The 25,129-nt window shown below is 40.9% G+C and overlaps 1 protein-coding gene and 1 long non-coding RNA gene across 2 annotated transcripts; one reads left to right on the top strand and one right to left on the bottom strand.

The window, feature by feature from the left end:
• Positions 1-307: 307 nt before the first annotated feature.
• Positions 308-24,463, bottom strand: LOC128092263 (cytochrome P450 4c3-like). The gene is made up of 4 exons (XM_039577232.2): positions 24,017-24,463; positions 1,433-1,828; positions 1,307-1,376; positions 308-1,248 (listed from the first exon to the last, which is right to left on the bottom strand). Exons 1-4 carry the CDS (start codon positions 24,264-24,266, stop codon positions 363-365), a joined length of 1,602 nt encoding a protein of 533 aa, XP_039433166.1. The 5' UTR covers positions 24,267-24,463; the 3' UTR covers positions 308-362.
• Positions 12,373-19,325, top strand: LOC128092390 (uncharacterized). The gene is made up of 3 exons (XR_008211717.1): positions 12,373-12,793; positions 12,849-13,708; positions 18,168-19,325. It is a non-coding gene; the product is annotated as an uncharacterized LOC128092390 (long non-coding RNA).
• Positions 24,464-25,129: the final 666 nt, after the last annotated feature.

The raw sequence follows: 25,129 nt of genomic DNA, 5'->3' as shown, positions 1-25,129 counted from the left end.
GATTATTAATTAATTTAATAATCACTTCTTATTACCGCATCGCTGTCAACCTTCACCAAGTTCTTCTGTTCTACCGGAACTGAATGATCACGTCACGTCGAAACATGTGTTCTAGTCCGATCAACTTGACGCTTATTTAGCATCCCTCTGATAAGAGAGCCACTTCCCGGTTGTGTAGTCCAACACCCGTCCACACAGCTCGCTGGTGAGGTGCCAAGTGCCACCTGGGCGTGACCATCTTGAACTTGATCGCGTTTGAGGAAGTGATCTTCGAAAAAAATAAGAGACGCCACCGTTTTCACTGGGTAAATAACCTGGTTGAGTTTATTTTATTTATACAAAAAAATGAGGTAAAGATCGTCCTAATCTCGCTTAGCGATTCGAACCCTGAGTCCGTTCTTGGATCGCAGCACCAGCTCTCCGTAGAGGGTTAGGTCTTCCCGGCGGTCGAGCGATTCGATGCGGAACTTTCGCAGGACCGCCACCATGACGGCCTTCTCCTCGAGGGCGCCAAACTTCTGGCCGATACAGTTGCGCGGGCCGGCACTGAACGGAATGTACGCGTACGGGTGCCGTCCGCAGCAGTTCTCCGGCAGGAAGCGGTCCGGGTTGAAGGCTTCCGGGTTGGGGAACACCTTGGCGTCCCGGTGAAGCTGGTACACGACGATGACGGCGTTGGTTGCCTTTGGGATAACGTAGTTTTCCACCTGGACATCCTCGGTTAGTCGTCGAGCGATCAACGGGATGCTGGGGAACAGCCGGAGAGCTTCCTTGATGCAGCAGTCCAGGTATCGCATCTCGTTGAGTTCGATCATGGTTGGTTCACGATCGCGATCTTGCCCCATTACGGAGTCAATTTCCTCGAACAGTCGATCCTGAACGGCCGCGTCCGTCCCCAGCAGGTACATCAACCAGCCGATCGCAGTAGCCGTGGTGTCATGGCCGCCTAAGATAAAAGTGTCCACCTCTTCCCGGATGTCCCGATCGCTGAGCGGCTTTCCGTTCTGTGTCGTCTCGATCAGCAGGTCCAAAAATGCTAGCTGCCGCTTCCGTCCAATCTCCGAGCTGTCGTCGAAGTCCGCTGGGGCACTTTCCCGCAGGGCACGTCGCTGCTGGATGACCTGCTCGGAGAAGCTGTGCAGCACTCGGAGGCACTCGTTCTGGCGTTTGTAGTACTTTGTGAAGCGGAAGACCAGGTCCGGGTGGAGCCAGATGTTCTGCAGCCGGTACAGCATGATTTGGCCGATTCTTAGAGGGTAGGAAAAGTTTTAGTCTTGACTAGAATAAGGAAGTTATTGGAACCTACTCTTCGTGAGCTTTGACGTATTCGGATTCGTGTTGTTCCTGAGCGTGGATGGAGCAACCCATTGCAGTTTCTAAAACATATAAATTTGTTATTCACTAATTTCAAAAAATATGCTTCCCCTATTACCACACAAAATATCCAGCGAGCACAGCGTGGCATAGTTCGTACAATCGAACCCCTCCCCATTGCCCAACTCCTTCCCGAGCATCCGGGCCATCACTGCGGCCTGTTTGTTGAAAACGCCCAAAAAGTCCGACAGCATCTTGTAGTTGAACGTCGGATTGAGCGCCTTCCTCCGGTGGTACCACTTGGCCGCCGGGGCCGTCAGCAGTCCGTCCCCCAGCCAAGGCCGCAGAAAATCGTAATCGCGCCCCTTTTCGATGTTGACGCTGCTGCTGAGGATCCGCTCGACGACGGCGGCCCGCGACACCAGAACGTACGGAACGGGCCCGTTCCATACGCGCGTCATGCCCTGCTGGCGGCCGTACAGGCAGCGGGCGGCGATCAGGCGGTTGAACATGTCTGAGAAAGAAAAATGTTGATTTTGAGGTTTTTTCAATAGTTGGTACAAATACCCTAAAACTAGCTTGAGCATAAACATTTCATGGAGGCGCTTGGTAGTTTGTAAGCGATTTGAAACATTTCCTTGGAGGAGTGCATTTGAAACGAACCTCACTCTTGCATGCAACTTTATGTGAAATGTTTCGTTTAAATTTGAAACGCGAGGTGATGCTTTGAAAATGATTTTTTTTTGTTTTTCTTTTCATTGCGATTAGAAATGTTTGGTTTTGAGCTGTTTTGATAAAAAAAAACAAAAAATGTGTTACAAAATATCGAAAGTTGTACTGTCGAAAGATATTGAAATAGATTCATATTTATAGAAAATATTTAATTTCGGGCTTTTTTTCTGTTGTTTCTACATATGAATCTCACATTTGACAATGTTTCGACACAATTAATACCCTACTTCGAGAATGTTTTGAAAGCTAAGCCTTTCTTTACATATTTTTAATTATTTGGCCTTGACTGATTTGGCTCAAAATGGGCCCAACAACTTAGTTTGGATAGTTTTGATCTGTTTTGATTTTTCACGACCAGAAAATGGCAAATTTTACGAGGACCATAACTCCAAAACACCCAATTTTACGGAGCGTGAAAAATTTATATTTATTATTGTCCTATCTGTAAAATTAACCAGGCCTTTTCAAAGTTTATGTCGTCCCCTCCCCCTTCAAAATTGATTATAAAAAACAGGGGGAAAAACAATATTTTTTCAAAAAACTTTAAAATTTCCATGAAAATAGAAGTCTAATTAACTGAAAGCAATCTAAAATGCATTTTTCTGCATTTATAATCATATTTAGCATGTTTGGGCTTGTTTTATGAAATTCCGATGACCAGCATCAACTCAAAAAAAAAAAAATGCAAAAAAATATATATTCGTCGATACTTAGATATTTTTGAAAATAATGATTGCAAAACAACTGCACAGGTGTATAATATATTTTAAAACACTTTTATCAATTAAATGTTGAAACCATGGCTCGTAATTTAAATTTTTATACTTTATGTTTTATTTTTTGCTACCTTTGGTCAGAGTTGAGGGACATAAACTTCAAAAAAATATATGCTACGGTCTTATTTAAAATTATAAGTTACTGACAAGAAAAGATCCAAAATGTCAATTTTAAGACTGTCTATGTTCTCGAATTGATTTTATTTTCAAAATATTTGCGTATTATAAAGCTTAAAAGTTTTATATAAAAAAATTGAGCCTCATTCGTAAGTATTTTGTAATTTTATGTTTAGTGAATTTGAAATCAAAACAAGAATTAGCAATCTTGTCTTTTTTTGTAAACCAAACTGCGTAACGCAAATTTGTTGAATTCAAATTTTGGAGACATATATGTTTGGGTACCAAAATTTTGGTATTGAAAGACGTATCTTTAGGCACCCAAACATGTCTAAACATGTTTAAAGTTATCGCAGTTTTAGTGGAAAGTGGATTTTTTTATTGTTTTTGACATTTTCTCGTTTCTTCACGCTACGCGCCGAAAAACCACTTTTTATTTTCAAAAAATTAAATTTTGGAATCCTGGTCCTGAACACCTCTAATTTTTTAGTATGTAACGTAAAATTGTCCGTGGAATCCGATATAAATATTTTCAAACATAGGCTTTTGGTCCAGCGGCAAAGTGGCATTTTAAAGTTTCATTCGACTTTTTCAAATGTTAGGCTTGATTTTTGAGACTCGAAACTATTTTTTGTTGAAAGACTAACTAATCAGTAGCGGTGAGATACTATTTGTTTCATAGTTTTTAAATGAGGCAATTTGAAATTGAGTTAACCCTCTACAACCCAACCCCGCCTCTAGACGGGCTTCGATTTAAAAAATCGCCAAAAATCCATTTTTCAACCAATTTTTGATCTTCAAAAAGCATTGGAAAGAAGAGCATTTAAAATTTTGGAAAATTTTAGGGTTTGAAGTTTGTCTTGTTTTATGTGACTTTGCCAATCTTTTTAAAAATGTAATTTTTTAAGGGTCACCTTTGGCTGTGTTTTTTAGTAACATTTCCTATATTTTAAGTAAAAAGAATTATGCAGTAATTTTTCTAGTGCCCCAGACTATGCCTCTACACATTTATTTACAATTTAAATGATAATGGTTCCATTTTATAGCAGAAAATGTGAAAAACATGCAAAAAATTGAAAAAGTTACTGTAAAAACATGAAAAAATTAAATAGTCAAAATGTAATTATAGGAGGTGGTAGAGTAGGCCAAATACTACCAAAAACAAACAAAAACTAAACAAGATAAATGCAAATTAAAATACTAAAAATGAAACAAGAAAAACATAAAACAAGAGGAGTAAAGTTTTTCGTAGAACAAAAGTTGCTCAAAATAAAAATTTTCCAAAAAAAAGAATTTGGGCAGTAGAGGGTTAATTTTTATTTGTTTCCCTTGACCCCTTGACCTCGACTAGTCTTGAATGACAAAAAGTTTAAATAGAATTTGTACTAGCTTTATTCAGATTTTCTTTTTTCATATCTGGAGTTTTTTTTAAAGGTCCAATAAAACAAATTTCAAGTTTTTGCTTTTTGGGTGTTTTTGAAACAGACTTGAGCCTTGAGTCAGGGGTATTGAAAAGCAACCAAAAAGCAAAAACCGAAAATTTGGTGTATTGGACCTTTTTTTTAAAAAAAAAACTCCAGATATACCCTACATTCATTCAGACAGAATAATATTGAGTGTCCACGTTCAGGCTCAAATTTGAGTTCAGGTTCGTTTCTTGTTCTACTAGATGTCACCCGAATATATTCTATTTTTTATTCTTTATTATAGAGTTTTTCAGCCGGCTGGCTGGTTAAACTTCACCCGAATATATAAATATGTTTAAACTTGTACTTTTATCGCTAAAAGCATTAACAGTTAAACAAAAAGTTTGATTTTGGAAGGATCATAATTTGTTTACTTCTTTTGGAGTAACTAATGTGTAAAAATGTGAAATTCGGCAAAACATTAACAAAATTTCTCCAGTTCTTGATTCAAAATTACAGATTTATTATACAAAATTTGTCAATATAAGACTTTCTAGGCTCAGTGCAAGAAATATGATTTAACCTAAAAATAATGAATTTCTCGTCTCAGTGTCCTGATGTAAACAACGATCGAACTCGAACTGCACACTCAAAATAAACCACACGTTGATGCTACCTGAAAATTCACGTAACCACGATCTCCCCCTCACTATGTCTGTTTTACGTGACACACGTAAAAATAATGTGAAAGTAAACTGGCAAAAAAAAATTTCACGTTGATGTTACGTGAAAAACCATATAGTATTTTTCCACTAGGTTTTTCCATGTAGCTTTTATGTGTTTTGAAATGTAACTTCAACGTGACTCGAGTGCGCCATTCGGTCAAATATCTACGTGATTATTTTAGTGTGAAAATTGAGTGCGTCCAGTTAAGGCGTGCTGTCGAACTTGTGCCCGTAAAATTTGATTGCAATTGAAAGGTAAGTTGAATTAAGCTAGAATTATTTATTAATAATTTATAATATTTTTCTTGCAGAAGCCGATCCTTGTGAGCAGCATCTTTTTCTCCGATGGTCACTGGAATGTAAGCCCATTTTTTACATTTGTGGCCGGTGCTACCGTGGTGTTTGACGCCACCGAAAATATCACGGACATGGTCAGTTCATGTACGCGGTCGTGTTCGGGTTGAACCTTTTCGTAGCGTACCGCAAGCCCAAACCACACGACCATCTACGATTTCGAAACGGGTTCCCGTGCGACAATGATGGCCAGTGGAATCAGTTAGCTTCGATCGAACATCCTCCTGCTCGGCCACATTAGCGACGTGGCCAAACGCAACGCAGCCGAACTGGAGCACCACTCAAACGTGGTTCCCTGGACATGTATTTATCGGTAGTGATTTTGCACCTGGCCAAGGGACTCAACTACGAAATAACGGTTAAGCACATTGCGCATTGTTGATCGCTGGTGCACAACGATAGGAGCGTCGACATGGCGGAAGGTCACCCGCGATCTTCTTGAATTAGTGGCAAACGGTGAAATCACCCCGAAGAAATTTATAAGTTAATAAAGGAAATGAGTTTTAGCAATTACTCTTTATTTCTTCTAATTTCCATTCGAAAAAAAAAAACATTAAATACTACAACCATAAAAATCATATAATGTTTACTACAGCAAGCACGTAGAATTCATCAATCGATTCATATAGCTTCTACGTGTGCACTCAAAATAATCCACACGTTGATGCTACGTGAAAAATCATGTAACCCCGATTTTCCCCTCGCTAGGCCCGTTTTACGTGACACACGTAAACATAATGTGAAAGTGTTCTGGCAAAAAAATGGTTTCTCGTTGAAGTTACGTGAAAAACCTTATGGCATTTTTCCACTAGGTTCTTTCAAGTAGCTTTTACGTGTTTTGAAATATAACTTTAACGAATCTGTTTTTCTGTTACTGCGTTATTTCGACCAGTTTCTACGTGATAATTTTAGTATGAAAAATGATGGCGAACTGTTAAGACATGCTGCGGAACTCGTTTTAACAAAGTTATGTTGAAAGATTATCAAACGGTATGTGTAATTTATTTTAAGTTGTTTTCTTTGTATTTAATTAATTTGTTGTTTCAGAGTTTGAAATCTGGACATGGATATCAAGAATCAACTAGCCACGGCCGGAGCCCGGGTAATTCGGAATGCCACTGCAACCTTCCCGTCGTTGGATTGATCGTCCCCTTTCTGCGAAAATCTTCTTCGGATGATGGTTCCGCGAGAAAACCACGGTCAAGCTTATCGTCGAGGCAGTGCCCTGGCGGGAAGATTACGTCCGGTGATCTTTTTTTGGGTACACTGGTCTCGGATCAGGGTTAATTCAATATCGCTTCCCGGAATGAGGAAATTGACCATTCTGAATCAGCAGCAGCATCATCAAGGCTATGCTCGGCCCAACCTCGAAGACCCGCTGTTCCAGATTGATCATCAGAAGGGCCAGGAGCAATTCAACAAAAAGAACGGGACTTGTCTTAACTTAACTTCGACCCAAAACCAGTGAATAGTGAAAGATGTTATAAGAAGTGAACAAATAAAATATGATATATTTTCGAACATCATCATTGTTTTCATTTTGATTTGAAAAATTAGAAACCCCATCCTAAACTAAAACCATCCTATAACTTTCACTAGAATAAGCACGTAAGATTTATAAAAAAAAGACATTTGGCTTTTACGTGTTAAACACGTAGAAACAACGTGAAAAGATCTGGCCGAGCAAATTTCGTTTCTACTAAGGCCACCTCGTAGAAGTTACGTGAAAATTCTAGTGGAAAAAAAACCACATAGCTTTTCACGTAACTTAAACGTGAATGTTTTTTTGAGTGTGTCACAGTCCTGAGAAATGTGTTGGCTGTCAGGCGGTTAGTCAAAATTAAACAGCCAGTTGTCACCTGATTAAAAAGAATTGCTAGAAAGAGTTAGCAAATCTCATGCAAACAAACCCCTGCTGCCATGTAAACATACTTTTAATGTGTTGGTAAATTCCAGGACTAGAATGACTTATTTTACGATGTTACCATATTACACTCAAACCCCGATGGTTTTACACTAACTGTTGTCAAACGAACGGGGTCACTTTCTAGTTTGACACCCCTTTTACACGGACTTCACACACACTACCAAACGTTTGTTTTGATAGTGTTCGTGAGCGCCACGTAAAAAGTGACAGTTCGTCACTTTTTAGTTTGACTTTGACCAACCAACGAAATGGGTGCTGAAAAATTGAACTTTTCGGCACTTGTTTCGAAAAGTAACACTTTTCAACATTTTTTTGATTTAAACGATTGATTGACAAAATACATGAAAATTTGACTTAAAATTTCACTCAATGGGTGTTTTTCGGAATTGCAAAAAATGTTGTATGGAACTCGTTGCAAAACTTGATTTTTTCAACACTCTTCGTATTTATCCAACTCGGTGAACCTCGTTGGATAAATGTACGACTCGTGCTGAAAAAATCCTCTTTTTGAAACTTGTTGCATAAACTACTATTTCAGTTGCCCTTTTCAAAGGTTGCTCCAGAATTGTATGAATGCAAATACCCACAAATGTGGAGTAGGCAATATTGTGAAAAGGGTTTGCAAATACCGTTTTGTGCATGTTTCCCAAATTTAAGCCAAAACTTAAGACCGGTTGGCCGTTACCGGTTACGCAAAAGGTGGATGAAGCCTCAACCGAATGGTTCAAAATGTAGACCAACCACTTAAGTCTCGATACTGATCGATTAGGGTGACAAAAAGGGTCCAGCTAAATGGCCGGCCCTTTCAATTCTCTTTTGTCTGTTGTACAGAAGCAAATGTTATCAAATGCAGTTCCACTGATCTCACCTTAAGCTGTATCCGACCCTGCGGCATGAAAACCAGAAAGCCAACCTAACAATAGTGAGAAAAAAAATGCAAATTCCTGCATTAGTAGTCCCTTCCAAATGTCAACCCCCGCACGCATTTTGTAAACCAAATTTTGGAAGGTCTCTGTCAGTGGTTACTTGAACGATGCTAACTTTATGTCGAGGTTGTAATTTAATTGTTTGAATGAATAACCTCAAATGAAATTTAATTGTGCTGTTTTATAGGTCTAGTTTTATGCAGTTTGCAGGTTTTTGGAAGATTGAACAAATTTCTGATCTTTTTTTGACCGAAAAACATTTCACTTGGACATTAAATTAGGCTTATGAATTATTATGGTGAAACGATGATTCCTGGATTGGTTGAGCCCAAATCAATTTGTCTTAAAACGCAAAACGGAACGACTTAAAAACAAACAAAACAGTCACAGTAAGGCCCTTCAACGGTTCCAATTTGAACCTTTTTTTTCAGCATGAAACTATTTTCGGAACGAATCGCTCCTCAACGGTGGAGCTCAGCATAATTTAAATAAGCATAACATTGTGTCGCTTCTCCAACCTGTGCGCCCTTTTTCTTCAAAATATTCAAATATTCAATGTAGGTCGAAAACTTTGTTTTGACCAATCTATGATGAAACCGGTACCGGTCTGTTTTTATTCAGAAAAAAAATCGTCAATTCGTTTTACGACTCCGAAAGGGCCACCAGCATCACCGATCCAAGTCACGCCTCATATGCTGGATTTTGGTACCTTTAGCCCTTTCGATTTAGTAGCTTGGATCCATTCCCAGCTGCCGATTTCGAAATCCAAAAAAGCCACTCAAAATAGAGACACTATCAAGGGTGCACATTAGTGTGGTATTCTATCGAGCTCAATTAAAAAAAAAAAGGAAAAAGCCTCGCGATTGACGTCAACTGCATCAAACCGAAAATTCACTCGAAATGACACGAAAATGAAACCCGTATCTCGGGTGGTGATCAATTAAAGTTGCTGTAGTGGCACGTTACAAACGACGTCAAAGTGTCGTCAAATTATACACGCAGAGTTAAGGGTGGTGAACCTTCCTCCTCTGTGTCTTGATTGGATGAGGTGATGCGCGGTGTTGTGCATCTAGTTACGGGGCCGTGGAAGGTCAGATTTGCAGATTAAAGTTGGGCTTGTTTTTCGGAAAAAACCCATAGCTTTGTTTGCCGAAAGGAAGTTGGGTTCTAATTTGGTCGTTAAAGTAATGGGCACCCCTAACCCGCTGGAAGCTTCCGATAGGTTAAAGACTCAATAAAACTAAGAGGAAAATCAGAAAATTACGTTTCAAGTTGATTGCGCTGAAAGAAAAAATATCAAAAAATAAATCATAAATAAAATTTCCCGAAAAAACTAAACATTTTTTTTCAGTGTAATTTGATGGCTCATCCGGCGACGCAAATTCAACAATCCAGTCGAAAATCAGCTGAAAATAAAAGGTAAACTCGCCAAAATCCCCATCGTCATTATTTTCTTCTATCGATCAATTAACACACCAACTCGCCAGAGTTCGGCAAATTAGCAAACCTGCGGTCACAAAGTCTCCCGCGTTTCATTCAAAATCGGCGTTCTTTCGCTTAGAAAAAGCCAATAAAAGACCGACTGTTGCCGGGCTTTGCTTGTTATGGACGGAACTGGTAAAGTAATTAGCACTTGGGTGAATTTAAAAATTTGCAGGTTTCCATTTGAGCCGGTTTGGTGAAATTATTTGACTTTCGTTGAGTTCTAAGATTTTACAAATGTTTAGGAAAAATGCTTAAACTTTTTTTTGTTCAGCTATGATAGAAATTTTACAACAAATTGGAATGTTGTTTGACCTAAGTTTGACCTTACTCAATGTAAAATGATCATATTATAAACTCTTAGAAAACCAAAATAACAGTCTTAATTTTGACATTTTTGATTCAGATTCAGCGGGCAAAATTACATGAAAAACATTTTGTTGGATAATTTTCGAATTTCGAAAATGACATTTGAGACAGGCGTAAGCGTTTTAAATATTTTTGTATCTTGTAATTTAAAAACTACTGTATGTCAAAGCCGTTGCATCGTATCAAAAAGTGGTCAAAGACAAACTTATAGGAAATTTGACGGGCTTTCTGAAAAATACACTGAAAGAAAATTAAACGCCATTTCTATGAGATTTTTAAATTTTTAAGTTTTAAGGTTTTAAAAGTTAAAGGCGATGTTTTTTTTTCGCTTGAATGTTTTTAGCCTGCAAAAAGACTCACAAAAAATGCAGGATGGTATGTCTCTCCTAAAAAAAAATATAAAAAGAAGAAGCTATTTTGAAGTACTCAAATTTCATTTTTTTTTTTGCTGAAAACCATGACACCAAAACTAACTCTATTTTTAGAAAATATATCATTAAGGCTGTGCTTAGTTTTGATGATCTTTTAGGCAAATTAAATTTCGAAAATTTCATTAAAATTTGAATTGCTTAAGGGGTTACATACATGTAGAAAATCAAAAAAAATATTACAGAAAATTTGTTAAATCCACTTAAAACATGATTTTCAATCACTCCTGAAAACAGAGAAAGAGACGATTTAAGCTCAAAATTTTGCCATGCGCAAAACGAGCTGTCAAAATTTGTGAGCGTTTTTCTCTAAACACCGAGTTGATTTACGGGTGCCACAATATCTCAAGATGGGATGGACCAAATTGGCTGACATTTGCGATGAAGACTCTCAAGATATATTCCGTGTGCATGACGAATCCCGATTTTGAAATTTTGCATTAAAATAAAATACAAGTATCAAAAACTAATATTTTTATGAATAACATAAAAATATTTTTATCATTTTTTTAAATGAACTTTTTTGAAAATTGTCCTTCGTCATGCTCACGGGACCATTTTAACGAGCCTTCGCCAAAATTTTGAGCCGATTTGGTCGAAGTAGTGTTGAGATATTGTGGCACCCGTTTTCAGAAATTGCTAACTTCAAATGGCTATATCTCGGCAATGATACAACCAAATGTCCTCAAATATGTTTTGTTAATAAATGAAAAAGTTTATTTTATTGTCCTGAAATCAGATTTAAAAAAAAGTTTATTGGTGTGCTAAAACCAACCTCTGACATTTTGCCCGATTTACATGTATGTAACCCCTTAACCATAATTTCAGGTATTGACAAGTCGGCAAAATAGAACAAAATTGAGATCTTAATTTGTTTGGGATGAAAATATTCTGTATCAGGACGTTATTTTGTATCTAAAAACTATTAACAACTTTTTTAGTAACGTTCCTGTACACTAGGATGTAACAAAAATGACTTTTTAGCGGGCATTCAAGGGTTTGTTCCGGTGGACATACTAAGCTCAATATGAGCTTGATTGGACGTAACAGGAGATGGTGCTTTGCATTTGAATTTTAAATGGGATTTAACCCGTGAAAAAATATTTTTTTTTAAAAAATGACACTTTTTGAGGCATTTTGGCCATTGAAGCGTTTATTTTCAACATCATTGGCGTGTAGGCCAGATCCATGCGCATCTTTTGGCATATATAACATTAAAATTTGGAGCACCCTGCAGCTCGGTACAGACCTTCAAAGTTTGGCATTTTTTCGAAAAATTGATCCCAAACTTTGAAGGTCTGTACCGAGCTCCAGGGTGCTCCAAATTTCAATGTTATATATACCAAAAGATGCGCAAGCGCCATCTCCTGTTACGTCCAATCAAGCTCATATTTTGGATTTGAGCTTAGTATGTCCACCGGAACAAACCCTTGGATGTCCGCCAAAAAGTCATTTTTGTTACACTCAACTGTATACAGTTATTTTAAAATAAAACATTTTCCGTAGATTTTAAGCATATTTTAGGTTACCGTGAAACTGACGTGAAATTCCAACGTTTTGTAATGGAGCATTTCCATTCGAGCAGTTTTTGCTTTTTTCTACAATGTAATACCCCGTTCGCACGGGCGAGTTATAGCCGGTTTTAACGAAATGGTTATAAGTTATAACCAAGTTAAAACCAAACCGTTCGCACGGGCGCGGGAGGTTTTAACGGTTTTAACTGTTGTGACAGATCACAGCAAGCTGTGATATTTTTGTTTAATGACATTAATATATGTATTTTTTTTCTGTGATACATATCTCGGCTCTTGTGGCCGCTTGTTCCGGCGGACCAGGATGGTCAAGAAGATAGTAGGTATTTTGAATTAGAATTGTCATAATCAAACCTGACCCTCCCGTTTTTCCGCTCCCAGACGACCCGTTGCAGCTCCTTCATCTACATACGGTTACTGGAATGCCGGTCAGTACCTTCTTCCTCTCGTACGGAGATCATATCGTAAAGAATTCGTCCATGAGCAAGACGGCCAGTTTGCGAAAAGGACCGCATCTTCCGACGGATCCAGGCACACTCAGGCAGGTGCGGATCTGTATCGCATGGTTGGTGCGCGCAGGCCATCATTGGAGGTTTTGTCCAGCAGGGTAGTCAGCCAGCTGGTGTTTCGAAACTGAGATGGACCTTTCCAGACGTGACCTTATAGGGAATCCGCTCGCAGTCGAAGTCGAATTGGCCGAAAAAGGTAATGCAACTCGTTTGAATTTAAAAGTAATCCAAAGTAATCTGTATTTTTTCAGTTTTCCGTTAGTCTAGCTCCAAAACCTGATATCTTCTTTGTCCTTTGGAAAAGATCTGTTACGGATCAACGGCCGGAGAGTGGCCCATGGGCAGCTGATGCTCTCAGAGAAGGACAATGATGTGTGAGTCCTGCTTTGAACACGATTACGTGCTGGGATCAAGATCGCCGATTTTCAGGAAGATTCATGTGTTCAAGCTGGAACATGAAAATTGCAACCGCCAGCGAAAGATCTTTATTCGAAGCAGTTCAAGAGCCGTTCAAGCCACCTTCAGCGATGGTGGTCGGGTTGCGTCAACTGGAAAAAAAACATAAATAGGCATCGATAAAGAAGAGGGAGGGGGAGGGTACAGTCTCTTTATTTTGAAAGAAAAACAGGTGGCAAAATGCTGCAGGCATGATTGTGTTCGCCACGATAGCAGCTGGATACTGTGGTGGCAGATTTGGTACATAGTCTCGCAGTGGATTGATCCACTTCTCGTCCCATGTTCTAGCCGACGGGCAAACCCAGCTGGCGGTTTATGGACGACCAACGGGCGTTGCTGGTTCCGACGGGCAAGCTTCTTCCCTCTTTGACTAATCGTCAGCCCCAGCATCCGCTGATCCGGGTGTGCCGAGTGGGGTCTCTCCATTAGTATGAAGGCCAGCGGCCTGAGGATAATATAACGTGGAGAGGTGCCAGACGACGGGTTTAGATGTTGGTAGCTAGCTATTCATGGCATTCACGCTGCCGCTGGTTGGACCGAGACGGAACGAGTGCTCACGGAACCTCTTTCCCACATATGTTGTCGGTATCCCCGGTCGGAAATGGATGGCACCTTTCGGACGTGTGTCTGGGGCTTTGCGCTTGCCATCTGGTATGTTAGATTGGATTTTGTGTAATAAAAGACGAATTAAATCCCGTATCGAAAACCGCGTGTTTTATCTTCACTCGCTACTTTATTAATGACATTTCGATTTCCTTGTTCAAGATAGTATTTTATAGGTGAAGCAAAAGTCCCTACACGCTAAACAATATTTGTGGAATACAACATTCTCTCCTTTCTCAGGTTGTCCTTTTAGTGTCCGCCCTGTCCAAGCTCCAGATCGTAATCATCGAATCTCAGCGGTCGCCGAATGGTTCGCTGTGGTCTGCCCGCGGCTTCTCCTTGTGTTGTCGTGACCGCAGCAGGCGCCAACGGTTCCGGTGTGGCCCACGTTGGTTCGGCGTCGTCATCCTCGATTTCTTCGTGGGTTGTAGGGTGAGCCGGAATCTTTTTAACGTGAGACGAATTTCGTCTGTACCGGATCCCGTCAGGTGTTTCAACGACCACGCTGTTTCCTTCCTTCTTGATCACTGTCCCCGGTCCCGGCATGAATGGCGTGGATAACTTGTTCTGCTTCGTCTGGTTCTTCATCAGCACCACGTCTCCCTCGGCTACTGTGTCTTCGCGCACGTTGTGCCGCTTGTCGTAGTATTCTTTGGCTACTGTTCGATACGAGTGATCCCTGTCCCGTATTTCTCCATCCTCGACCACGTCCCTGGCGCCGAACTGCGGGATCCAGTCTTTGAACTTCCTCCCGAAAGCAAGTTCAGCCGGAGAGCGGCCTGTTGCTGGATGTGGTGTTAGAGAGTAGACATAGTTTGCCTCGTCCAAATCACTCTTCCAGTCGGTTCCTTTGTGAGCAGCAATTCGCAGAGTTTTCAAGATGTGCCGATTTTGCCTTTCCGTTTCTCCGTTGGCTTGAGGCCAGTACGGAGTCGAGTGCCGCAGTGAGATGCCGTACAGGTTGCAGAACTCCATCATCTCTCGGCTTGAGAAGTTCGTTGCGTTGTCCGTCAACAGCGTGTCCGGGAAACCGAGCCTCATGAACAGCGGTTTGAGCTTCTTCAGGATATCCGTCGTTGTTGTTTGTCGGAGAACCTCCACGACACGGAAACGGCTGTACAGATCTATCACAACCAAGAGTGATTCACCTGATGGCAGGGGTCCCAGCATGTCCATGCTGAGGTAGCTCCAGGGTCCTTGTGGCAGTTCACGTATTTTGAGAGGTTCCGCTGGTCCAGGTTGTCCGACGATCTGGCAGTCTAGGCATGAACGTACTAGAGTTTCGGCGTCTTTGTCCAGGTTTGGCCACCATACTTTAGCTCGCAGACGCTGTTTGGTACGTTCGATACCAGGGTGTCCGATATGCGCGATCTCCAAGACTTTCTTTCGGAGGTTCTTTGGGATCACCAACCGCTCTCCTCTGACTACTATCTCGTTCACTGCCATCAGCTCGTTTCTGAAGGGCACGTAGCGCTTGATCGCATCAGTCCACTGACCGGAAATCAACGCTTTCTTAACAGCTGCTAATTCTTCGTCCTTCAGAGTATAGTTCACGATGTCTCCCATTGTAAGCGCTTCCGGCCTTGCCGTTTCCACGATCGCCAACAGCATGGATTCTCCGTACTCGTCGTACGTAGTGCACTCCTGGAATTCGGGCAGCCGTGACAGAGGGTCGGCAATGTTTGCTTTTCCAGCGATGTGCACGATTCTGAACCGGAAGGATTGCAACCGTAGGGCCCATCTTTCGATCCGTCTGCAGGGTTTCTGCTTGGTACCGAACAGAACTTTGAGCGGTTGATGGTCTGTTAACAGGTAGAACCGCAGCCCTCTGAGATACATCTCCAGCCGCTCCACGGACCACACCAAGGCAAGGGCTTCCTTTTCATTTTGCGCGTAATTCTGCTCGGTGTCTGAGAGTCCCTTGCTTATGTAGCAGATGACCCTCTTGATGTTGTCCTTCTCCTGCAGCAACACTGCCCCCAGGCCAGTTGGACTGGCGTCGGCGATGACGATTGTCTTGTCGAGCGGCGAGTAGAATCCCAGGTTCTTTGGGTGCGAGAGGACGGCCTTGATCTTGCTGAACGCTGCCTTCTGCTCCTTGCCCCACGTGAACCGTGTTTGCTTCCGCAGAAGCGAACGCAGCGGTGTAGTTAGGGTGGCCAGGTCGGGAATAAACTTTCCCAGGTAGTTGACTAGCCCGAGAAAGCTGCGCAATTCTTCCGAGGTTTGCGGGTCACGGCAGCGCTTGATGGTCTCCACTTTGTCCTCGGTAGGGCTGATTCCTTCTGCTGACAGTCTGTGACCCATGAAGACAACCTCGTTTTTCCCGAACTCACACTTGCGACTGTTGATCGTCACGCCACAGGACTTGAGTCTGTCGAGGACTGCTCGAAGGATTTCGTCGTGTTCCTTTTTCGTGGCCGCGAAAACGAGAATGTCGTCGATGAACGCTTTAACTCCAGGCAATCCTGTCAACATCCGCTCGATAATGCCTTGAAATACCTCGGACGCACAGCTCAGCCCAAACATCAACCTCTTGTACCGGAAATAACCATTGTGAGCAGCAAACGTCGTGATCTCTCGGGAGTCCTCCGCTAGTTCGACTTGGTGGAAGGCTTTGTTTAGATCGATCTTGGAGAACCACTTACAGTTGTGGAGGTGTGGCACGATGCTGTCGAATGTCGGCAGCGGGTAGTGCTGCGGTACAATGGCCTGGTTTGCGTCTCGCATGTCGACGCATAGTCGCACTGCGGAAGGTTCTCCTACCTTGGGTCTGACGACCAACCTTGAAATCCACGGCGAGTCCCGTGGAGCTTCCTCGATTACATCCTGGCTCAGCAATCTTTGGATCTCCTTCTCGGTCCTCTCTCGCAACGGTATTGGTACGTGGCACTGTGTCTGCTGCACTGGCTTCACCTCGGGGTTGACCTGGATTCTCGCGACGACACCTTTGATTTTGCCGATTCGTTCGTCAGCTCCTTGGACGGCCCATACAGCCGTGTTGATGTTCAGAATGCCCAACTCTGTCGCTGTCTTACGACCGAGCAGGCAGCACGTCCCGTTCTCTACAACGTAGATCTGCGCTTCCGCTACCTTCTGCTTGGTTGCCACGTCGGTCGAAAATACTCCAGCTACGTTGAGGGCGTGGCCACCGTACGCTTTCAGTGACTTCTTCACCTCGGTCGTCTGGGACTTAACGCGCACTTTGTTTTTCTTCAAATGCTCCCACGTACCCCGGTTAATCACATTAACTCCGGCACCGGAGTCCACCACCCACTCAATCTTCACTCCGCCCACTTCACAAATCACTTTCTCTCCGCAGTCAGGTTCGGCAGCAAACACGTATTTAACGCACTCATCGTCCGACACCTCACTTTCGTACTCCACATCATCAGAGTCGTCCGAGTCCGCTAGCCGCGGATCTTCCTTCACTTGCCGCAACCGGTTGTCGTCACGGGTCTTCTTCCTCGGCGTTTTTGTCTTGCACCGCGTCTCGAAGTGTCCCTTCAGTCCACAGCGGTTGCACTTCCGTTCGATCGCAGGGCAAGTGTTGTCGTTGGCAAAATGTCCTGGTCTACCGCAACGGTAACACTCTCCCTTGGCGGACGAACCGGATGCTTTTTGCACTTTGTTCACTTCCACCGGTTTCACACTGTTGTTCTTCCTGTGCTTCGCGATGGTTTCGAGGGAACGGCCCATCTCGACGGTTTCGGCGAGTGTCATCCGAGGCTTGGTGAGAATTTTAGCCCGAAGGTCGTCCGAGCTCCCCTTCTCAAAGATCTGCTCTTTGATCTCGTCCTCCAGATGCTCGTCGTACTCGCAGAGATTTCCCTGCTCCCGCAGCCTGAGTACAAACTTCTCGATGCTTTCGTCTGCTCCCTGCTCCAGGTTCCGAAAGATATGCCGTTCGAGGGGAAGGCATTTCATGGGGAGAAAGTGGTTGTCCAACAATTTGAGGGCCTCCTTGTAGACGTCGGATCCATTTGGGACTGCCGGTTCTTCTTCCCCTTGCAAGTTGAAAAAGATATCCTGCACCTGCTGGCCCACAAAGTGGAGCAAATACGACTTCTTCCGTTGTGCAATGGTTACATTGTTAACCTCGAGGAAAATTTGGAACGATCGCTTCCATTTTTTCCACCTCGCGGACACCGTCGACGAATCTCCCGGATCGAACGCGGAGAGGTTCGAGTGGTTCACCACGTCGTTCATCGTGCCGTCACGATTCAAATCAGTTTCAACGTATTTGTTTACGTTCCGTCGATTTTCTTCCGGTTTCCGACCGGCCGGTTCGAACTACGCCTTCGCGCGGACTAGTACGATCTTCGTCGCCAATGTTAGATTGGATTTTGTGTAATAAAAGACGAATTAAATCCCGTATCGAAAACCGCGTGTTTTATCTTCACTCGCTACTTTATTAATGACATTTCGATTTCCTTGTTCAAGATAGTATTTTATAGGTGAAGCAAAAGTCCCTACACGCTAAACAATATTTGTGGAATACAACATGGTAGATTCAACAAACCGGTCGCAGGATAGCCCTCGACTCATCTGGCGTTACCCAAAACCAGGCTTAAACAAGTAGCCGACCTCGTTAATTTGGCCAATCGTATTGATATGGCCATTTGCCATGAATGCTCGGAATCATGACTAGATTGCCTAAATACCTTCGATAATTGATTCTCAGAGGGCAGTGTTTAACAATCGTACCGGCTGTAACAGTGCGATTTATTAGCGTGATAACGCTCGCTTGGGACAAGTACTAACCACGCTTCCATCTTCCCAGATCGACGACCGCAACATGTGCTGATCCTCCCCTACGTTGCAACTTATGAGCATAGATCGTTGCGATTTGAGTTTGGCAAGGTAGTGTGTGTGTTCGTTGATAGTGTAAGAGCCGGTTTGGAGGTGGAGAAACTGATGATTTACCGGATCAGTTTTTGATCAACCTTTGATTTGCCCGGTGAACTGAAGTGCGACAAGGCGCGAGAACCGTTATAGATTCGACTACAGCTCAATGAGCCTAGGTGAAGCGAGCCATCCAGGAACTCTAGAACCCCGCGATTAGGATACTCCGGCATCACCGGTGGCTCACCGAACCACGCCCCACCTATCAAAGTGGTCAGAAACGGTAATTGTCCACCAGGTCGACGAGCAGCGACCAGCCGCCATTGCTGAGTTGTGCATCCTCCGTACGGGAACCACGAGCCACACCCAAGACCTGCCCTACAACTACAACCCTGCGCCGGGAACCGGGACATTCCACGAAACATCGGTGACGTGGAAATTCGAGATTCCGTCAACACACTCGAGGGCGATAGGGCAGGCACAAAGGGGTGAGCGAACGCCGGCAAGTTGAACGTTCACCACCAGACCAGCGAGCAGCAGGACGAGACGGCTGGAGCTGGTTCCGGAGATGTTTTCCTGCCTGAGCGCATGCCGACCCTGCAGAGCAATAGGGGAGTCATGTGGACCCCCACAGCCATTGCTGTTGTCAGCAAATCTCCAACTGTCTATCGGCTCAGGTTTCTAGACGTTTGGTAGGCCGTCCAGCGATGTGCTTAAGTGGTTCAGCACTGAATCCGAGGTATGAACCCGAGGTTGCAGTCTCCAAAAGCGTTTCCGGCCAGGGAACTTTTTTAAAGTTTCAACTGCAAATTAAAAATAATCAGTTTCTATTACACCAACTGTTAAAATAAAAACGAAGGAACAGATTTTTTTTTGTTTCTGTCAATGTCGGATGTTTTGCAAGTGTTTGCAAAGGTTACTATGAGTTTTCTAGTAGTCGAGTTCCCTTTTCGAGCAGTTTTAACTTGGTTATAACTCTTAAAACCAGTTTTAATCTGACAGCTCGTTGTATGGGCAAAACCAGAGTTATAGCCGGTTTTAAGAGTTATAACCACTTTTGGTCTTATAACCGGTTATAACTCGCCCGTGCGAACGGGGTATTATAGAGGAGAAAAGCAACTCGCGATAAAATTTTGAGGCACGGAATTTTGACAGGTATGATTTTCATAAAGTATTCGCCTCCTTTACTCTATTCCTTTACTCTATTCCTTATGGAGCGAACTGTCAAAAACTGCTCGACGACGGGTGCTCCATTGGTATGTCGCGAAATTTCACTTTTTTTTTGTCGTGGAAAATAACTAACAATAATCACGGGCCCGTGAATAGGGGAAGGTGGGGCAAGACGACCATATGGGGCAAGAGGAACAATCGATCGTACGGCCGTATTTTTTACAATTTTGATTATTTCCAGTATGAGGAATTGTTGCTAGCAATGCAATTAGCTGATTCTACTACCACATAACCGCCAAAACCACGTAAACGCCACGGGGCATGAGATTTAATGAAGTTTTTTTCAAAACCTTTGTTTTCTTATAATATTTGGAAAGTACAAAATAACGCTTAGGGTTCGTTTTAAGGCTCATTTTATCAAAATGTTATTTTTCCTAGATCAGTAGTGTCCCTACCAATGACTTGCACCTATTATAAAGTATGATTTAACTTTTGGCTATTTTTGTTGAGAGCTTTTAAAAAACCTTGTCCAGGTGGGGCAAGTGTACCATATGGATTTTTATTATGGAAAAAATACGAATTGCTGCAACATCATATTTTATTGGGAAATAAATACATAAAAGTACTTAAAAACTGATAAACAATTGATAAAAAAAAAATTCCGTACAAAATATAGTGATATTATGAAAATTTCCTTTTTTCATCTAAGTAATAATTTGTTTTTGTATAAACGATCAATTTTTTAGTAAAATATTATTAATTAATCTAAAAATTTAAGAAACGTTTCAAATACATTCTAATCTGATGTACCTAAGTGATAACAGTTCAATTGTTAGAAAATTAACATGTTATTTCATGCATTGTTCCTCTTGCCCCAACGGGTTGTTCGTCTTGCCCCACTAGTTGAGAAGAAAGTACGGAAAATCAAATTTTTTAAAATCAATTTTTTACATTAAAAACAGGATTTTTTTAAAAACTTCTTCTATCAAAGTCTTAGTCAAGACATGGAATAAGATGATTATAAAAAAATCCGACAGATTTTTAACGTTTTTGATGGGTTATAACGAGCATTTCCTTAGCTTGTTACACTTGCCCCACTTTCCCCTATTCATAAACCTTGGGTCATGGGCAAAATTGTAGATTATCATTAGGACTTTCGAGGAAAACAGGTGCGCGTATAAAATCAATTATTATTATTTTACTTTTTATCACGAAAATAGTAATTTTCCGAAATTTTCCGTTTTTATTAAATTTTCGAGTTTTTTTTTTACATGTTGACATTACAAGATTACATTTCAGGGTGATGCAAAATTTGGTACGGGACCATCTATAAATCACGTGAACACATTTTTTCGAAATCCCAGACACCCCCTCCCCTCCTACCTCGTGGACATACAAAAAAATCATTAGTGTATGGAGCGCGGACAATCGCCGAAAAAGAATCTGATTTTCGAAACATTGTTTTCCGTTTTGAAAAAAATGTACAGCGAAACCGAAAAAAAAGGTTGACGATTTTGGAAACATTTCAATGTTTGCTAATTCGACAACATACCAGATTTGCTTACAGAATTTTTATCCGTGCAGTATCTTAACTAACCCTCATTTTTCAACTGAAAATATCTCAAAAACTATTGGTTCGATTTTCAATATTGAAAAAATAAAGCTGGTGCGAAATTTTCTGCTCCTAAAACATAGGTAAGGGAGCGTTCTCTTATTACGTAACGCATTTGGGAAGGAGGGGTAGGGTCGAATGCCGTGTTACGTCCCATAAATAATTTTTAAAATTTGTGTGGAAATTTTGTTACGCTACGTAATACAAAAACGCTCCCTTAAAAATAATGTCAAAATTCGACAACATTTAAGTTTTAGCTCTTAGGAAAAGTCAGGCTCCGATTTTCGAATATATTTTTTGCAAAGGTACCTTTTCCTCCTGGGGGATGAAAAGAGGGAATGCGTAACGTGAGTTTCGAATGAACCCACTTTGTTTACATCAAAAAAGTAGAAGGTGTTTCAAGCACAAGCGTGACTTTTTCATTGCACTTAAATAGTTTGTTTTTAAAAATTGTTGTGCGCATTTTTTTTTCAAGTTTTCGAAAGACAAATAACTACGTCAGAAGTTGGTTAAGTTTCATCGATTACAATACTTGCTGCTTCTGGCAAACATTAAAATGGTTCCGTTTTGACAGTTCGAAACGGTCCCCGCAGCTTTCCTCCATGAAATATTTCTTATTTTTCTTAAGAAGGATCATTTTTTTCAACTTTAAATTGTCTAGAACATAAAAAAGTTGTTTTTGGTTTCTTAAAACATAAAAAATTCTGAAAATACAAAAAAACTTATGTTTTAGGAGTTTTAAAATTAAATAAATAATTTCAAAATTGAACAATCTAGCCAATCATTAAATTTTAAGCTCTTAGAAAATGTTAGGCTCAGATTTTCGAATAATTTTTTTTGTAAAGGTACCTATCTTCTAGATATATTTTTATTTTTCTTAAAAATAGATCATTTTTTATAATTTCAACTTTTAAATGTCTTGAACATGAAAAAGTTATTTTAGGTTTCTTAAAACATAAAAAAACTGAAAATTAAATAAAACATATATTTAAGGAATTCAACTTTCAGTGAAGAAAAGCGAAATAGCTTGCATTTTTGTTCGTGCTTCTATTTCTTTAAGGCTGTTGCTTTCATCGGACTGGATGCCAATTGCACTCGAAAATGACATTTGAGACATGGGTAAGTGATTTAAATATTTTTGTATTTTGTAATTTAAAAATTACTGTATCTCAAAGCCGTTGCATCGTATCAAGAAGTGGTCAAAGACAAACTTCTAGAAAATTTGACGGGTTTTCTGAAAAAATACACTGAAAGAAAATTAAACGCCACTTCTATAAGATTTATGTTTTAAAGTAATATTTTAAGGCGGTCACGATTTGTTTCGTTTGAAATTTGTGAGGAAATAGCCTAAGATGTTACAAAAAGATTCACAAAAAAATGCAGGATGGTATGTCTCTCCTTAAAAAAAAAACAAAAAGAAGAAGCTATTTTGAAGAACTTAAATTTAGTTTCATAACCTAAGACTTTTTTTTAACTGATTTCAAATCAGTAATTTGACATTTGTTGAAATAAATTAATATTTAAAATTATTCACCAGAAGAAAATTTAAACAAAGTTTGGAAAACTTCTCCTAAAACAACTTTTTGACGTTTCGAGCGAAAATTGTTACAATCAACTAATTAGCAACACTTTGGTCAGGTTCGATCAGGAGAAACTTCAACCTAACGCAGCTGCCGTTCTGCTGAATAAGCTGTTATCACCTTTTTAACAAAAGAACGCAGGTTAACCTTCAACTGATTAACTTTTTAAATTGGCTTAATTGAGTCATTTTGGTTTGTTTCTTTTTTAACTTTTCAAAGCACTTTTTAAGTTAAACCTTTTTTGTGAAGATTAAAAAATTTACATTTTAATTTTACAAGATCATTTATGCGTTCTACTTATTTGCAATCATCTTGAACATTTTGACAAAATTTGGATAAAATGAGAAGAAAACAAATAAACGTTTTTCTGGTTCAATTCTTTTTCAATACATTTTTACTGTCAAAAATATTTTGACTTTTTATGATAAAAAGTTATTCGGAAACAAAAAGTTTTTTAAATGTAATTCTTTTTCCTGGACTTGAATTGTTGAGGGTTAAGTTTGCTGAAATCTGATTCTAACGAGCAATTCAGCAACTAAGCACTTTTGGCGGCAATCGTCACTTTTGCGCTGATACGATTGTAGGAACGCGTTTATTGAACTTTGTGCGTATGTTGTTTATTCTGTGAAATCAATATTTTAAATTTTGAAATAAATTTGTTTTAATCACTTTTTGCTTCTTGAACACAAACTGTACACGGAGGAAAATTTTGCTGACGAAAACGTTAACATGCGTTGACGATTTTGAAAATTTTGGTTTTGTGTGAAAATTTGGAAACAGTCTAAAAACGAAAAAAACGAAACTATTGGCACTACGCCCCCCGGGGCATGGCCTTCCTCTAACGTGGGATTTCTGCTCCAGCGCCTCTGACGAGACAGGAGAAAACGGGATCGACGTTTTACTTCACCATCCGATAGAAGCTCAGTGGATAAGGCGGGAATCGAACCCGCGTCTCATAGCATCATCGGGATCGGCAGCCGAAGCCGCTACCCCTGCGCCACGAGACCCACAGGAAACAGTCTATGAATTTTAAAAATTTTGTTTTGAAAAGTTCAAACACTTGTTTAATTCTTAAGCTAAACCGTTATACGTTAAAATTGAACTAACAAATCACTTTTTACAACCTCACTGCACTGTTTTTCCCACTACTAACCTTCCCGATCGGTGGCCATCATGAGGGAGTTCCCGAGCAGGGGCAGACAGGCGGGTCCGGGCAGCTCGTTGATGTACTGGCGGGCACTTTTGAGCGACTTCTGGGTCAGCGATTTCCCGGGCGGTCCCACGCCAAAGGTTTTCACGTAAAAGAACAACACTCCGACGAAGGCGGCGGTGGCCACCAGCGGAAATTCCCGCACCAGGCTGAGCAGCTGGGACAGCACCGTGAGAAGCACCAGTTTGTCCATTTCGAGGAATTTAACTTAGTCACAATTTCTTTAAGGTGAAAAGACCACGCTCGAAAAACCACGTGTTGACGCGCGAACCTCCAAAGGGCGACTGGGCGGTTGGCTTAATGAGGCTTAGACTAGCAGGCGAGTGTCAACTTAAAATGCGCGCCTAGGGAGAGAGACTTAATCGCAACCGCGAGGAGGAGGTGGTTTGTACGCTTCCAAATGACGAATGACGATTGCCGCTGAAGATGCCCTCAGCATAGGCTGTTTTTGTTGCAGAAGTTCTATGCGAGGATTGGTGTTTAGGGGTGTTCATGATATTTTCATAAAATAAATTCTTACATGTATTTGAATATTTTAATTTGAAAAGAGTAAAATTTGATTTTAAATTTTCCGAGAAATAACTTTGAAAAACATTTTTTTATTTGGAAAAAAATAAAAATATGGAAAAATACGGTAAAAAAATCATTGATTCCAAAAATTAAACATAGCTCAAAGCAGTCCATAACTTAATACTTACCAACTCATCTCATGTCGTAACGAAGATCATCCAATCGATCAATTTAGTTGACAGATTTTGTTGTTTTTCCGTTGGTACCGATATGGAACTAAACTGAAGAATCAAAACTGTACACGAACTCTGTGGTTTCTTTTCAAATTTGATTTGATGTGTCAGGTGGCAAGGAAGTCAAGGTGCGTGTCTGCTAGACAGTGTCTATTTGATAGAAATTACGAAATTTTTGTCACATTTTAGACTTGGGAAGTTAACAGGATCGCGTTTTATGATTTCTTTGTTTTGAATAACTTGTTTGTAAGCTAACCTTCTTATATCCAGCCCCGCCTCTAGACGGGCTTCAAACCTAGAAAAAAAACCCTTT

The sequence above is a fragment of the Culex pipiens genome, chromosome 1 (assembly GCF_016801865.2).
Source record: "Culex pipiens pallens isolate TS chromosome 1, TS_CPP_V2, whole genome shotgun sequence".
Taxonomy (NCBI): Eukaryota; Metazoa; Arthropoda; class Insecta; order Diptera; family Culicidae; genus Culex; species Culex pipiens.
The sequence above is the reverse complement of the archived record's forward strand: the minus strand, read 5'-3'. Positions and strand labels throughout refer to the sequence as shown.